The 16,238-nt window shown below is 44.7% G+C and overlaps 1 protein-coding gene across 1 annotated transcript; it reads right to left on the minus strand.

Moving 5' to 3' along the window:
* Positions 1-831: 831 nt before the first annotated feature.
* LOC132449140 (gamma-crystallin M1-like) lies at positions 832-1,810 on the minus strand. Its single transcript, XM_060040789.1, has 3 exons — positions 1,751-1,810; positions 1,244-1,495; positions 832-1,138 (listed from the first exon to the last, which is right to left on the minus strand). The coding sequence occupies exons 1-3, from the start codon at positions 1,760-1,762 to the stop codon at positions 866-868; spliced, it is 537 nt and encodes a 178-aa protein (XP_059896772.1). The 5' UTR covers positions 1,763-1,810; the 3' UTR covers positions 832-865.
* Between the last annotated feature and the right edge of the window lie 14,428 nt (positions 1,811-16,238).

Here is a 16,238-nt window from a genome sequence, read left to right on the forward strand (position 1 = left end):
AGCGATTTGCAAAAATTGCAATGCCTTGATTTTAATGAAGTTAGTACACAGTCATAGCCATAAATGCAATGGTACTAGGGTTGCCGCGTGTTGACATTTTCACACCGAGTAATATACTCGTGTCAACACCGGTATATAAACGGTATAAACGTTGAAACTAGGTCAACCGCCATCTTCTCCGTCAACTCTCCTCTCACACTCGGTGACAGCGTCTGGCAGCGCGTAAATTCTCGGTGCGGCGTCTTATAACGTTCTATATATAATAGTATAATATAATTTTATAGATAATATCACGGCCAAAAGCTCTGTGCGCCTCCAGATGGCTGTAGCGTGGGGAGCTCTCGTAGGGATTGGGCTTCGGGGGGTTTGTTTACTGGCGTTGCTATGGTTACCGGTCTTGTGCGTTCCAACGCTTTTAGGTAGCCTTTCTATCAGTTTAAAAAATAAAACAGTGCAAAGACAAACTGCCGAACTTTTTTTTTTAATCAAATAGGCCTAAAGATGACGTCGAATTTCTTTTTATTACTGAAAAAATAAATAAAATAATAACTCGTAGTTGCCGGTGTGCAACACACTTGGTGTTGGCCTCAACACCGGTAATTCCGTATACCGCGGCAACCCTAAATGGAACTAATAATTGGCTTAATAATTTCATTCTCATTTTCGGTTTCGGCCAAGAATCTTTATTTCGGTGCATCCCTAGTTCCTACATTAGGCCAACTCATGGAATCTTGCTGTGAGATTAGTGGTTCAAAACACTCAAGGTTGGCTTTAAAATGTTGCTCTTCTGGTCTTCTGTATGCTCAGTGGTCAAGCAAGAAATCCAGCAAATTTAAGTTAGATCATGTTTTATTGATGAGGAAACTTAACACATGTCAGTGATACGCCTCATGCTCATGAACCTCTGGCAGCTCATCATCTCCTTGAAGCTCCTGTACTCTCCGGGCCTCATGTACATCATCCTGCCCTTGTAATGGGGCTGCTCGTACATCAGCCAGTGGCCGTCCATCACGTGGCAGGACTGGCAGTCGGACATGCGGTAACGATCCTGGATGTTGTCACAGTCGTCCATCATCTCATTGAACTGACCAACGAAGTTCTCCCTCTCGTAGATCTTCATCCTGAACTGGCCTCTGTGCTGTAAAGCAGAGATTCAGAAAAACATTGTCAGCAGAGTCATCAACACAGTCAATGTAACAGTTGAGCTAGTTCAGCGTAAAAGTTGAACTGTGATTTCTCTTACAAAGGGGATCATTCTGCAGGACCTGATGTTGTCAAACATCATTCCCATGCTCTGCATGCGGTGCATGTCGTTGTACTCTCCCCTCCTCATGAAGAACTGCTGGCCCATGTAGTTGTTCTTCTCATAGAGCATGAAGCAGCCGCTCTCCACCCTGCAGGACTGGCACCTGCTCATGTAGGAAGACATGTCGGAGCAGTCGCTCATGCACTCATAGGAGCGACCCTGGAAGTTCTTCTCCTCGTAGAAAGTGATCTGAAACAAAGAATTTGTCAGCCAAAGTTTATAATTTCAGTATATCATGCCATTTCTTAATTTAACTAGTTGGCTTTAATCTGTATCATGTCATTATCTTGACGCAAATCAATTATTTATGTTAAAACTATGTGTGTGTGTGTATATATATATATATATATATATATATATATATATATATATATATATATATATATATATATATATATATATATATATATATATATATATATATATATATATATATATATATACCTTGCCCATCATGATGGCTGTGTTGGTTTCTCAGAGATCCGTTGGTCAACTGATGATCCACCTGTGTCAAGCCCCTCCATTTATACCTGAAAAGACCCCTAAAACTGTGATGGCCCCCTATTGTTCAAGCTACTGACTCATGACATCTACTCAACGTACTGTAGAAGCCCATTGAGAAGCTTCCACCTGCTCTTAACAGGTTTGAGCTAAATTAATGTATAGACGGATGCTTTGCTGACAAACTTGGAGGTTTCAAATATGAACTTGACATTTTAAATCTACCCATATTAGTGTTGCACGGTATACCGATGCTAGAAAGGTATCACGATACCCTCACGCAAAAAAGGATACAATACACTTATTTTTTAGTATCCTGACTTTTATTAAAAAGAAAATAATACTTTTATTGATAAAGAAGCAGTAGCAGCAAGCGCGGCTATTGACACTTCTGATTAGATTACTGATCGGAATAGATCTATTCCTGTCATGCAATCCGAATGTACTGTATGTATGGCATTTACAAAAAGGGTAAGCGTATGTCCGTATGTCTCACGCACAACCGTTATGTTGGTCTGGACTGATGTATGTAAGGGATAATGTTGTACAGAACGCCGGTCATTATCGGGAGCCCCGACCCGACGCGAAGCGAAGCGGTGATGTCTTGCTTCGCCCTGAAGGGTATTATTTTCGATAATGACTGGCAATTGACAGACATTGGTGATCTTGGAAGGTATCACTTCGTTATGTTATGTTTATGCATGGCAGTGGCATGGTCACCCTACTCACTGTACCTTGCACATGTTCAAAATAAAAACATGAATATATTAACCTGTATATTATTTGAATGTCTTTGTATTGAATGCAAAATAACAAGGTAAATGTATACATGGCACAATAGGACCAGTTTAATTATGAAACACAATTTTATACTATAAGTAGGGGGTCCCCGCTCCATCTCCATCAATTTGGGGGTCCTTGGCCTGGAAAACGTTGAAGACCCCTGCTCTAGGGTCTATAGCATAAAACCGCGTTGTCTGATTAGTTTCATTCATTTTTCACAATTTACCAGCCTTTGTTTTGATGAATAATCAACCTGCCATTCGTTTCAATGGGAATCGCGACGGTCTATACTTTCAACATAAAGTGTACATATTTATAATTTGAAATTCGTCCCAGCCTTTATACCACAGATACTATAGGGTCTATAGCATATAGCCTTTTCTGATTATAGTTTAATGTGACAGTAAGCTGAGAACACCGCAACTGCAAATTAACCACACAGAGATAACCATGGCAACCGGTCAAACAAATTTTCTATTTTCGATCATTCTGCACGCATCCGCCGTGTTGATAAACAAATAATCCCCCTATTGAAGGAAGTTAAACCGAGCGTGCCGTTCACAGACACCAGAATGAACGAGTTCCCAGTAAAGTTCATCAGGCAGTAATAGAGTACGTTCAGTTCACGTTTGCCCAAAATATGAACGACTTGATGAACTATCGTTCAATGAACGTGTTCAGGTACAACACTGGTCACATATGTGAGCCAAGAAATGCATTAGTAATTTGTGAGACCGAAATGGACCATTATTCGTCTCTTACCAGATATTTTAGATTTTCACCGTGTTATCAGTTCAGTATCAAGTATCGTGGTATTTTTGGGCAGGTATTGTAACGAAGTCATAATTTTGCTATCATGCAACACAACGTGCAAGCAACCCATATTTATTAGATCTTTATATAATTTTTCCAAAAATATGTTTACATGCAGTACGTCTAACGTTTATATAGTACAATACAATGAGTAAACACGTGTCGTCTTATCTTTTTTTTTTTTATATGCATAACTATGTATGATAAAGGCTAGTTGGTGGAAGCAAGTCCACATTCGGGCCTGCCATGCCCGAACTGGGCGGGGCTCAGGTACAGCAACAAACACTGGCCCGTTGGGCTGTGCTGGAGGAGCTGGGATTGGTGCAGCCTCTAACCATGCAGCCGGCCGAACTCTAGCAGCGGGCACAACCAGGTCTGGGCCCTGGGGGGCGTGTACCTTGCACAGGCGGCTAGCATGCCAGCGTAAATATAATAAATATAAACGTAATATATAACTAAATGCCATGAAGTTATATATTTATATATATCATACTAGCTCTCCATTATTTTGCATGCCAGCGTAAATATAATAAATATAAACGTAATATATAACTAAATGCCATGAAGTTATATATTTATATATATCATACTAGCTCCATTATTTTCATTAACCATGTAAACTAACAAAGTATTTATTTTCTTTATTTTAAAATGAAATGATTTACCTTATGACAAATTTAGTTTTACCATATGACATAGTACATCTTTCATTGCATTTTTTTGTAAAAAATTGATGTAGGCCAATTCAGAATAGTTTCAAAGAAAGAGTAGAATATATTTCCCAACAAACAACACTTTTAGTCAACTCAACTCTCTTCAATACAAGAAGGAACACAGCCAGTATGTGCTATATGTAATACATGACTATCAGTCAAATTTAAAACAGTGAGATAAATTATCAGTTAAAAAAACCCAGTAATATTCATATTAGAGCCCGACCGATATATCGGCAGGCCGATATTAGGCATTTTTCAAACTATTCGGTATCGGCATTTATAATGGCCGATAAATGAATATAAAAATAAAAAAAGTCTGTCCACCAGAGGGCGCTTTAACGCCCAAACCCGGTGATTTAGGCAGAGTGAATGACGGAGATCGACGGTGATCATCGGTGTTGTTCATGTGTGCAAGTGTGTTTATGGTAAGTTGGCAACTGTCACGAGACATACATTGCTTGAATAACAATTAAAAGAACATCCCCATCAATTCTCTAAAGTCGATAAGCATGACTTAATTCATGACTACCATGTCCAGTTTTGCTGTTGTTACGTGTTAGCTGAGAGTGAAAAGGATTTAAAGGATAACTACAAATTACCAATGTTAGGGAAATGTGTTTGTTTTGTTGCGCGTTTCTGGATTTTTTTTTAATATATATATATATATCGGCCGATATATCGGCATATCGGTTTTTTAAATCACAAAATATTCGTATCGGTATCGGCCTTAAAAATTCTATATCGGTCGGGCTCTAATTCATATCTGCTATCAAAAGGTTATGAACAACCTAGTCTGGCTGAACGGAAGTGGACAGCGTCTATTGCCTAGCGTCGGATTTGGCCGCGACTCCTCCCCTTCCGTTTGCTCCCCCTCAAACTCGGAAACTAGGCAGTATGGCGAGTTTTGAAGAGGACTTTGACGGCGCTGTAAAGTTGGCATGTTTGGCTCTTTCCATCGAAAATTGCAAAGAACTGCAAAAGATTTGCTTACAGCATTTGCTGAGGAAGAAAGATGTTCTATTTTGCATGGACACTGCTGCTGCTTCCCGGGCTTAGCCCCGCCCTAGACGATTGTGATTGGTTTAAAGAAATAAAAAGAGGCCCGCCCAGTTTCCCCACGGATAGACGGCTCGAGGTAACGTGGCTCCAGACCATTCTACTTGCTGTAGTTTGGTCTGGCTTTGCGAGACTATGAACAACCTAATCTCGTATCATTTACAGTAACGGCTCATATCAAAAGACTCACACCGTTTTGTGCTTTTCACTTGGCTGCGAAAAACAGTATAACATAACAAATAATTGTACCATTGTTGAGACAAACAGGAATATTATCTTTCAATCGAATTGTCAGTTGATTTATCTGGTATCAGGTTATGAACAATCATGTCTTCTTTAATATCTCAAAATGTAGTTCATATCAAATGCATAACCCCACACTCTTTTTCGCCTTTCAGCTGCAACAAAATTAAACGCTTTACTAAACCACTAAAAATAAAGACAAACCTGTTATTCTCGATGCAAATGAAGAAACATCCCCCGCCCCCCACCCACGCACGCACGCACACAAACAAACACCACTACTACAAAGGGCTTGTCATTGTATTTTCAGACTGATGAGTCTTTCCCAATCCTCAGATTACAATCTTGAGCTTCGACTGGTTGATGGTTCTGGTTCTGAGATGACCGCTTTTACATCTGATTGGAAGTGGAATAGCACATCTCGGGTTTGGGGCCATATGAAGCAATTCTTCATCCCAGCCGAAGAATTTCATACAGGAGACCTCGATTTCTTCCTCTACGATCTTCAGTACCTGCCCAACAAAAGGCTTTTTGTCAGGGCCCGACCGATTCAATCGGCCGATTATAGCCTTTTTGAAAATAATCGACATCTGCCAAAAAGACGCAGATTACAACCGATTTTTATTTTTAGAAATGTTATTGCGCTTAGTATCCTGCAGATTGCGCTCCTACTCGCCTAGCTAACTAACAACTTTAGCTGGAGTAAAAAAGAGGAGATTGAATTTTACCGTACAACATGAAAGCACCCTCGCTCAGGCAGCTGCGCGCTCACCTCACCAATGTACACAAGACGCGTTGTTTGAGCATGTTGTGCCTGTTTTTCTTTAGGTCCCAGGCCATGTTAATCTGTTATACTGTAGACTCTAACGGTGAGACCATACTGCTCAGCACGCACGTGTTAGTCACTGCTCACGAGCGCAGCACATTGGGAGTTAGTTATTTATTTTACATTTTAAATTACACTAATTTTTGACTGTAAATGTATTCTAAAACACTCAAAGGTTCTGCATTCAATTCACATATTCGTCAAAAGTGTTTCAAGTATATTTAAGGTATCAAAAACTACGTTTTATATGCTTTTTTTTTCTTTTCTTTTTTATCGGCCGATTAAAACGTAATCGTAATTTTTCTCTGAAAATAATCGGCATCGGCCCTCAAAAATCAATATCAGTCGGGCCCTATAAGAGACAATAACCATCTTTCCAACCACGGGCCTTATTTTAAAGGGGACCTATTATGCTTTTCGACTTTTATGACCTATAAACGTTGTTTTAATTATTGATATTCATGTTTAACCATACACAAAAAACGATATAGATTTTCGGGAAACTCTTCCTATCATCTGGGCGATTTCAGCCTTTTCTGTCAACGCTCGGTTTCGTCCTTCTCTGCCCCATCGCCCCCCTCCTGCCAACCGAACTCCGTTGTGATTGGTTACCTTCCTTGAAGCGCGCGCGGGCAGATTTGACCAGGCATATGGGGGCGCGGCAGGAGTGCCTCTACGTAGATGATTTCCTGGAAATGTGAACAAGTGAATTTCAAACGTTGTCCCGAGTCTTAAGCGCTCTGCACAGCCATCCCAGACTGTCAGCAGGGAATACGTCGAAATGCATGTAAGTCATTATTTGACACTTTAGTATGGTTAAACATGACGAAAAAGCATAATAGGTTCCCTTTAACAGCGGCAAGCGCAAGTAGCTTTGTGGACGGTTCTATGGAGATGTCGCTATTTTACCGGCGCAAAAAATGACTTGTGCCCGGCGCAAATCTAAAAAGGGTTGGTCTGAAGTAGCCTAATTACCCGTAGGTGTGATTTGGGCGTAACGTGCAATAAACCAATGAGTGCCAGCTCCCATCCCCTTTAAGAGCCATGAGCGCATTTTAATCTGACGAGTTGATATTTTGGTCAATGTGGCCCGGGAAAGGGAAGTCTGGGGCCCCCTGCTTGAGCTGCTCCCCCCGCGACCCGACCCCGGATAAGCGGTCGAAAATGAGATGAGATGAGAGTTGATATTTTGACAGCGCGTCTGCAGTTTCCGATGAGACGGATGCACATGAATTTCAAACTTCAAATGGCCAAATAATATGGCCTAATTCACACATGGAATAAGGTTTTCCTCCACAACTTCAGAAATATACCTCAAATAAATTTTGGCAAGGAAAACTTCTATGATATAACTGGTTCTATTTAATGATATACGCAATACATTATAAACATTGTTTCTTATCAGTATTCAGTGTTTCCCCCACGTTCACACAGCAGCGGCGCGCCGCCGCTGCTGAATTTTCTCCGCCGCTGCAATAAAAATCCTTCTCCTAATTATTATTTTTTTTTTTATACGTAGCTCCTTTTAGAAAATGTACAGCGCGTAACGTCAATTGCGCAGCACGCGGCACATCGTCACGTAACCAACATCAAAGAAGAAAAATACACAGCGAGTGTGGCAGTTGTTTGCAGTAGGCTACCCTACACGGTTGCAAAGTTACGAGAGAGAGAGAGAGAGAGAGAGAGAGAGAGAGAGAGAGAGAGAGAGAGAGAGAGAGAGAGAGAGAGAGAGAGAGAGAGAGAGAGAGAGAGAGAGAGAGAGAGAGAGAGAGAGAGAGAGAGAGAGAGAGAGAGAGAGAGAGAGAGAGAGAGAGAGAGAGAGAGAGAGAGAGAGAGAGAGAGAGAGAGACTACATGACCACCAGTGTTAAAAACCCTCTGAGCCCAATTATTTTATTGTATCTATAAACCGCAACCTGCCGTTTTTCCTCTAGTATTGTGTGTGTGTGTAGGCCTATGTGTGCGTGTTGTCGCTCTTTTTGGGATCACTCATAGCCTTTACAGGAGCTTATATCCAGTCAGGAATTTATAGCCTAGGTATTTTCGGGAACTTTGAAAAATGAATCCATACTGTTAGATCCGATGTTGTTCTTTATTGCCATATAAAATCCGTTTACATCGCGTATTTTAGTTAGGGATTTATGCTAATCGCCTGTAAGCATGTGGTCATTAGCATAAATGCAGGGAAAAAACCTAAGGACTTCTTAAAAGATCATGAATAGTTTCTATTATGTATAACTTATTTTTATTTTATAATTTTCTCATCACTTTTTGACTCCCAAGACTAAGAAGAAGTGTTTTAAGCAATAACAAGCTTATCATCGCTCTCTTGTCCTCTTCCCCTGACTCTCACTGTCTCACATAGGAGCTGAGCTCACCTGAGGTCTATTTGTAGTGCTAAGGCTCACACTGATTGGTATTCAATTAGCTTTATTTTTTATTTTTCATGTGTGTGAGTCTGTGTTCTTTTCAAATTTTAGTTAGGTTTATAATTTAAGAAGATGTGTTTTGCCCATTGTTGCAGGAGATTTCATTTTTGAACAAAGTGTCTTATGTAAAAAACAGTTATGCTTTGGGCATAGCAACCATGTTTAGTGTTTAAGCATTAGGCAAAAATCTGTAAATAAATTGTGCAAATTATATTTGCGTTGTGGCATTTTTTGTTTAAATATTACTATACAAAAATATAAAAATCTGTAAATGAAGACACAAAAGGCAAAGTTACAACACCAATAATCCCATCTACAGTAATACACAGGACTGTTTGAATAGGATTTAAGTGCATATTCTCCTCTCAAAGTGCACCAGATTCATGCATTCCAATGTAAAGGGTACAAAAAAAATTACGCCGGGGGAGCATGCCCCCGGACCCCCCTAGAGGGATCGGGGACCACACCACCGCTGCTGAAAAAAATCCTGCGGGAAACACTGGTATTGTATGCATTATCGTTATCGACTTGTGTTCCTAATATGCATGTGTCTCACCGTTAATATACATTGCCATGGACTATATTATGCGTTACGTGTTTAGTTTGCGTGTGTTTAAACAGATGGACGCACACACGTGCACCCGCATTCATTCATTATTTTACACGTACACACGTGCGCCCGCATTCATTCATTCTTTTCTCACTCATGATTAAACAATGTTTTCTCAAGATCAAATATTCATCAATCCTAAAAGTTATGGGCATGTAGTACACGATGTCTGTCAAGAAAATATGTGTTTGCTGTACGGTGTTTGCAGATGCATTGATTTAAAAGTACAACTCATTACCACTGTATCAGCTGTTCTTTCCCAAATAATTTACCAAGAATGTGTGGCTAGGTAGATGAGAGAAGCAAAGTGTATGCGCGAGGTGCATAAGCAACATTATGCATGCGCCCTTAAAATAACATCTGAACAACGTGCCACTGACTTTAAACCAGGTATTGCCTGGTTTGTGGCGCAAGTGGTTTCTGAAACTGCAAAATAGCACCAGGGAACGTTTGAGCCAGAACACGCCTCCTCCTTTCGCCCTTGGGGCGCAAGATCATTCCCTAATTAGAAGAAGTAGTAGAAGATCTTGCCTGGGGTGTTTGTTGTCTCTTTATGAATACCCAAAGTGCCTCTGACTACTGGCAAACTACCTGGCACAGCCTCATCCACCCTGGCAATGTCTGCCTCTGACACCCAATGGAATTTCACACTAGAATTGGCTTTTGTCAGAAAGGAGTACAATTCTTCAGGGCGTTGGATATCACCTCCTTGAAGCACAAATGCATCGGCAATCCTTTTTATTGAGCCACTAACACCATCTGGTGCACCCTTTCCATGTGCCTTCTCCGAAAAGTTCCATGTTAGCTCCTTTATGCAACGAAGAAAGCACAAGGTGCACATCAAATATACATTTTTCCTATTCCTATATTGCGTTAGTGGGCCATCACTCATGAAGTGCACAGTTGTAATGCTTGCATTAGCTTGAACTTCGTCTAACACAGGCTTCAGATGTGCCCATACTGCCCGCTCGTCATGTCTTACAGAGTCAGAGATTGTGACATAAGCTTGTGACCCTTCTGCAGTATAAACCATGCATGTATGGCCAGTGGCCCGTTTTCGTCTCCCCCCAATGGTAGTGCTGGACCTTACAAGCTTAGTTCTCAGAGAAGTCCAGGTGTACTTTGCCAATCAATCGAGTTTTTCATTAAAGCTCCTCCCACGCCCCAGTCAAGAGTTTTTTTCACAAAATGTGAACACGTTTTCCCTTCAGTGCAGACCCTCTCCCTCTGCCATTGACTCCATGACACCTGGCTGGTTTCGTCTGGAAGGAATGGCTCCATATCGGTATAGAAGCACTTCGCACACAGCCTAAACATACACGCCCTGCTTTTCAAATCGCACACAATGTGCGCAAGTGCTTCAGAAGTACTCCTAATGCCTACAAGGCCACTCTGGTGCAGTTTCTCGAGTAGGCTTACATTTTCATTTTTATGCATATATATATTTTTTTATGTCAAAAAAATAAAAAAAGACAATCAATTGGTGGCGCTCGATGTTGATTCTGTGGCGCCGCGCCACACAATGGTCTATGTATGGGAAACACTGCCGCCACCTGCCTCTGTTTCTCTCTGCATCGTCTCTGGTCGAGCCTCTACTGTTCCCTCCTCTTTGCGTGTGTAGTACATGCTGTCAACTATTTGACGGCAGGATAATAATCACCCTGTCCAGCTTGTTTCCTCTGCCGTTGCCTGCATGTATACATAAGTACATTTATTGATATTTATTCATAAATATACATACAAATACACATACATTTATGTGTATATTTACAAATGCTTACACACACACACACACACACACACACACACACACACACACACACACACACACACACACACACACACACACACACACACACACACACACACACACACACACACACACACACACACACACACACACACACACACACACACACACACACACACACACACACACGTGTGTATGTATGTATATATATCTCTCTCTATCTATCTCTATCTCTATCACTCACTCACTCACTCACTCACACACTAGTGGTCAGCACGCACACACTAGTGGTCAGCACACACACGCACACACTAGTGGTCAGCGCACACACTAGTGGTCAGCACACACACGCACACACTAGTGGTCAGCACACACTAGTGGTCAGCACACACACACAATTCATAAGTTTTCTCTCCCACACCCATAGCATAGGCTTACCTCGTTTGCAGGTTTTTCTTTATCTCCTTAATAAGCATGGAGTCCTCTGGCTGGCTCGTCATCTCCATGATAAGCAGAGAATGCAGAGGTGTAATTACTGACAGCGTTGGAGTCTTCTCCTCCGACATCACCTGCGTCGCTCTTTTCATGGGTTTTAAAGCTTTAACCACATCCTCCGCATCTGTGATATCGTCCTCCTTCAGAGGTCGCTCTCATTACGGCGAACCTCGGGGGAGAGCAGGGCGGCAGATATCGCAGGCTGCTGCTCGAGAAATCTCTCCAGCATTTCAAGTGCGCTATTCCATCTGGTTATCACATCAATTGTTAGTTTGTGCTGTTTGAGTTGAAGTAGTTTCTGTTTTTCTTTGAGGACGCGGGTGGCTGTGGTGCTGCGATGAAAAAACTTCGCAATGTGTCTCACTCTCGCAAGCAGGCGTGCGACATTTGGGAGTTTCAGGCCGGCTTGTGAGGCGAGGTTGATGATATGTGCAAAGCAGCCAACGTGCGTTAGCCCCATGATCTCAACAGCACGCACCATGTTGAAGGCGTTGTCTGTTACGATAGCCGGATCTTTGCTCATCAGCCCCCATTCTTCAATCGCACCTGTCAGCATCAGGCTAGTTGAGCGGTGGTCCGTTTGCACTTCGGTTGTCTGTAGCACATATGAGGTCAAATTCCAATCGGCGTCAATAAAGTGTGTGGTGACACTCATGTATGACTCCGTAGCTACAGATGTCCACGTGTCAGTGGTAACCCCCACCCTCTCTGCTGACTGAATGTGTGTCTTGACTTTCTCCCTCACGGACTGGTACATGTTTGGTATCACATCTTCTGATATTCGCTTGCGAGACCTCCTCCTCATCGTCATCCGCTTATCCGGGGTCGGGTCGCGGGGGGAGCAGCTCAAGCAGGGGGCCCCAGACTTCCCTTTCCCGGGCCACATTGACCAGCTCTGACGGGGGGATCCCGAGGCGTTCCCAGGCCAGTGTTGAGATATAATCTCTCCACCTAGTCCTGGGTCTTCCCCGAGGTCTCCTCCCCACTGGACGTGCCTGAAACACCTCCCAAGGAAGGCGCACTACTCGTTTGGGCTTACCAGGTCTATCCGGAAATTTCCCCCATTCCCTGATCCAACTCTCAACCAGATGGTGGTCGGTTGACAGTTCCGCCCCTCTCTTTACCCGAGTGTCCAAAACATGCGGCCTCAGATCAGATGACACGATCACGAAATCGATCATCGATCTTCGGCCTAGGGTACTCTGGTACCAGGTACACTTATGAGCACCCTTATGTTCGAACATGGTGTTTGTTATGGATAATCCATGACTAGCACAGAAGTCCAATAACAAACGACCGCTCGGGTTTAGATCAGGGAGGCCGTTCCTCCCCACCACGCCTCTCCAGGTGTCTCCATCGTTGCCCACGTGGGCGTTGAAGTCTCCCAGCAGAACTACGGAGTCCCCTACAGGACTCCATTCAGGGTCTCCAAGAAGGCCGAGTACTCTGAGCTGCTGTTTGGTGCATACGCACAAACAACAGTCAGAGTTTTCCCCCCTACAACCCTTAGGCGCAGGGAGGCGACCCTCTCGTCTACCGGGGTAAACTCCAACACCGCGGCGCTCAGCCGGGGATTTATGAGTATACCCACACCCGCCCGGCGCCTCACGCCCTTGGCAACTCCGGAGAAGAATAGAGTCCAACCCTTATCCAGGAGTACGGTACCAGAGCTGAGACTGTGCGTGGAGGTAAGCCCCACCAGATCTAACTGATAGCGCTCCACCTCCCTCACAAGCTCCGGTTCCTTTCCCCACAGCGAGGTGACGTTCCACGTCCCCAGAGCCAGCTTCTGCCGCCCGGGTCTGGTCCGCCGAGACCCCTGACCTTCGCTGCCACCCATGTGGCTGCGCACCCGACCCCAACGGGTCTTCCCACAGGTGGTGGGCCCATGGGATGAAGAGAGGGGGGGTGCCACGTAGTTTGTTCGGGCTATGCCCGACCGGGCTCCGTGGCAAACCCGGCCACCAGGCGCTCGCCATCGAGCCCTCCGTCTGGGCCTAGCTCCAGACGGGGGCCCCGGGCTTCCTCCGGGCCGGGTCACATCTCCTCTTTTTTCGTTATTCATTGGAGTTTTATGAACCATTCTTAGTCTGGCCCCTCACCTGAGACCACTCTGCCATGAGAGACCCTACCAGGAGCACAAGGCTCCAGACAACACAGCTCTCAGGTTCACAGGGACACGCAAACCTCTCCACCACGATAAGGTGACGGTTCCAGGAGAGGTGGAGACACCATTTGGTATTGAGGTTCCGCGACTTTCATCAACTGCCTGAAGCCGTCGTTTTCAACGACGGAATACGGCCGCATATCTTTACAAATGAAGCCCGCAATCGCCTGTTATTTTCTGGGAACGTGCCGAATTGATTGGTAGTGACAGCATGTCCAGCTTCGTCTGCTGCGGCCCCAAGGAGGACAGGTTAGGGTGATGCCGCCGCAGATGATTCTTTAAGATAGATAGATAGATAGATACTTTATTAATCCTGGGGGAAATTCAAGTATCCAGTAGCAGCCGAAAACATACATAAAAACAGTGCAGATGGATGTGCAAAAATACAGATATAAATAAATATAAATAAATTAAATAAATAAATAAAATGTCCATTGTTGTTATCTATTGTCCTCCTTGCCTTTACTGGGAGCTGTTGTACAGTCTGATGGCCAGGGGGACGAAAGAGTTTTTTAGTCTATTAGTGGAGCTGGACTGGGACAGTAGTCGGCCACTGAAAACACTTAAGTTGGTGGTATTACCACAGTGCTTTACCTAAATTCCGCACTTTTTGCAGACCGCTTTACTTTTGTCCAGCTCGTTGGTCCCTTCTATTTCCCGGAACCCGAAATTCCTCCAAATCGGCGCCTTCAGTGTCTCAGGTGTCTTAAGTGTTCGGCTAACGTCACCATCACTGTCCGACGCCATGATTGTTTTCGAGTTTTTTTTAGACCGAGCTCGCCTGCGTGAATTTAGTGAGCGCGCCTGCGTGAATTTAGTGATGCGGCGGGGGTAAAAGTTCACTGAGGGAAATGTAGAAAATAATTGTAATTAAAAAAAATCGATCTTTGGACATATGAATCGATAATCGGTCATTAATATGCGAATCGATTAAAAATCGGAAAATCGATTTTTTCAACACAGCTCTACTGGCAACCCACCGACTGCTTGCCTTCGAGTAGGCAAATGAGTACCTAGGTTGTCATATACACGCACAAGCTTAATATCATACTTCGTTGAGTAGAAGACGACAGCCTCCACGTGGCCTCCCCTGCAAGTAATGAGATATGGTGCAAGACCAGCTCATGAAACTAATGTCGCCACCCAATCGTCACGCTGTCAGATCAGGGCGCAAGAGGCCGGGGGGACGCAAGCTCACGTCAGGGCGGGCAGCCATCCCGACCATCGAGCGACAGGGCCTGGCAGTGCTCCAGCTAAATGTCTAGGGCCTCACCACCGCCAAACTGGACATCATACGCCACCTCGCCGACTCCCATGAAGTCGCGGCCGTCCTCCTTCAGGAGACGCACTGTGGAAAAGCAGACTTTCTCAGGTTGCCCGGGTTCCACCTCACCGGCTCCATCCTCAGCAGGCAGCACGGGATGGCCACCTTTGTCAGGTCTGACCTCAGCTGGACAGCCACAGGCCAATCCCCTCCAGGCGCTAGTCTCGAGTGGATGTCCACGAGGATACAGACAACAACGGTTGTGAACGTGTACAAGCCCCCACCATCTGTACTGTCCACATCGGCCCTCCCAATTACCCCGGCACCCGCCATCTACGCCGGGGATTTCAACTGCCAGCACACCGACTGGGGATACTCCCACACAACACCGGATGGGGAGACGCTGAGCGAGTGGGCCTCCAATGCCAACGCCCATCTCCTGTTTGACCCCAAAGAGCCACCAAGCTTCTACTCCTCCAGATGGAACACCTTCACCAACCCAGACCTCGCCTTTGCTGTGTTCCACAGTAAGGAACTGTGGAAGGGTCATTGACAGGTTCCCCCGATCACACCACCGACCGTCTGTCATCAGAATACCATCCCTGGTGCAGCCGGTCGCAGGGAAGCCTGTCAAAAGATGGAATTTCCGGAAGGCCAACTGGCATGCTTTTTCTGTTGACACAGAGAAGATCTGTCACCCTCCCGGACCCAGACACTCCTAATGTGGATGCTGCATATGCAGCCTACTGTGAAGTGCTGACAGGGGCAGCGAAGAAAACCATACCACGAGGCTACAATGCAAACTACATCCCGGGTTGGAACGAGGAGTGCAACCACCTCCTGCGAGCCCACCAGCAGGCTAGCTCAAGAGCTGAAGTGGATGCGACAGCAACAGCACTGCTTGAGAAGCTGGACGCCACTCGCAGGGCTAGATGGACAGAGGTCGTCGAGTCGATTGACTTTACCCACTCCAGCCGTAAAGCGTGGCAGACCATAAACCAGCTCTCAGGAAGAAGTACACCGCCTCCCAAGTGCCCTGTGACAGCAAACGCCATCGCAGCCCAACTCCTGAAAAATGGCCGCTTCCCAGACGCAGACAAAGAGTTTGCCCGCTCAACATCCCACGAGGTATCCAGTCTCTCTAGGGCGGCCAGTGTCAATGCCAACCTGTCAGGAGATTTCACACCAGCTGAGCTCAAGGACGCTATGGCCAAACTCAAACAAGGCAAGGCACCAGGCTCCGACAACATCCACCCAGAGTTTGTGATCCACCAGAGCGA

Source organism: Gadus macrocephalus, chromosome 20 (genome assembly GCF_031168955.1).
Source record: "Gadus macrocephalus chromosome 20, ASM3116895v1".
Classification (NCBI taxonomy): domain Eukaryota; kingdom Metazoa; phylum Chordata; class Actinopteri; order Gadiformes; family Gadidae; genus Gadus; species Gadus macrocephalus.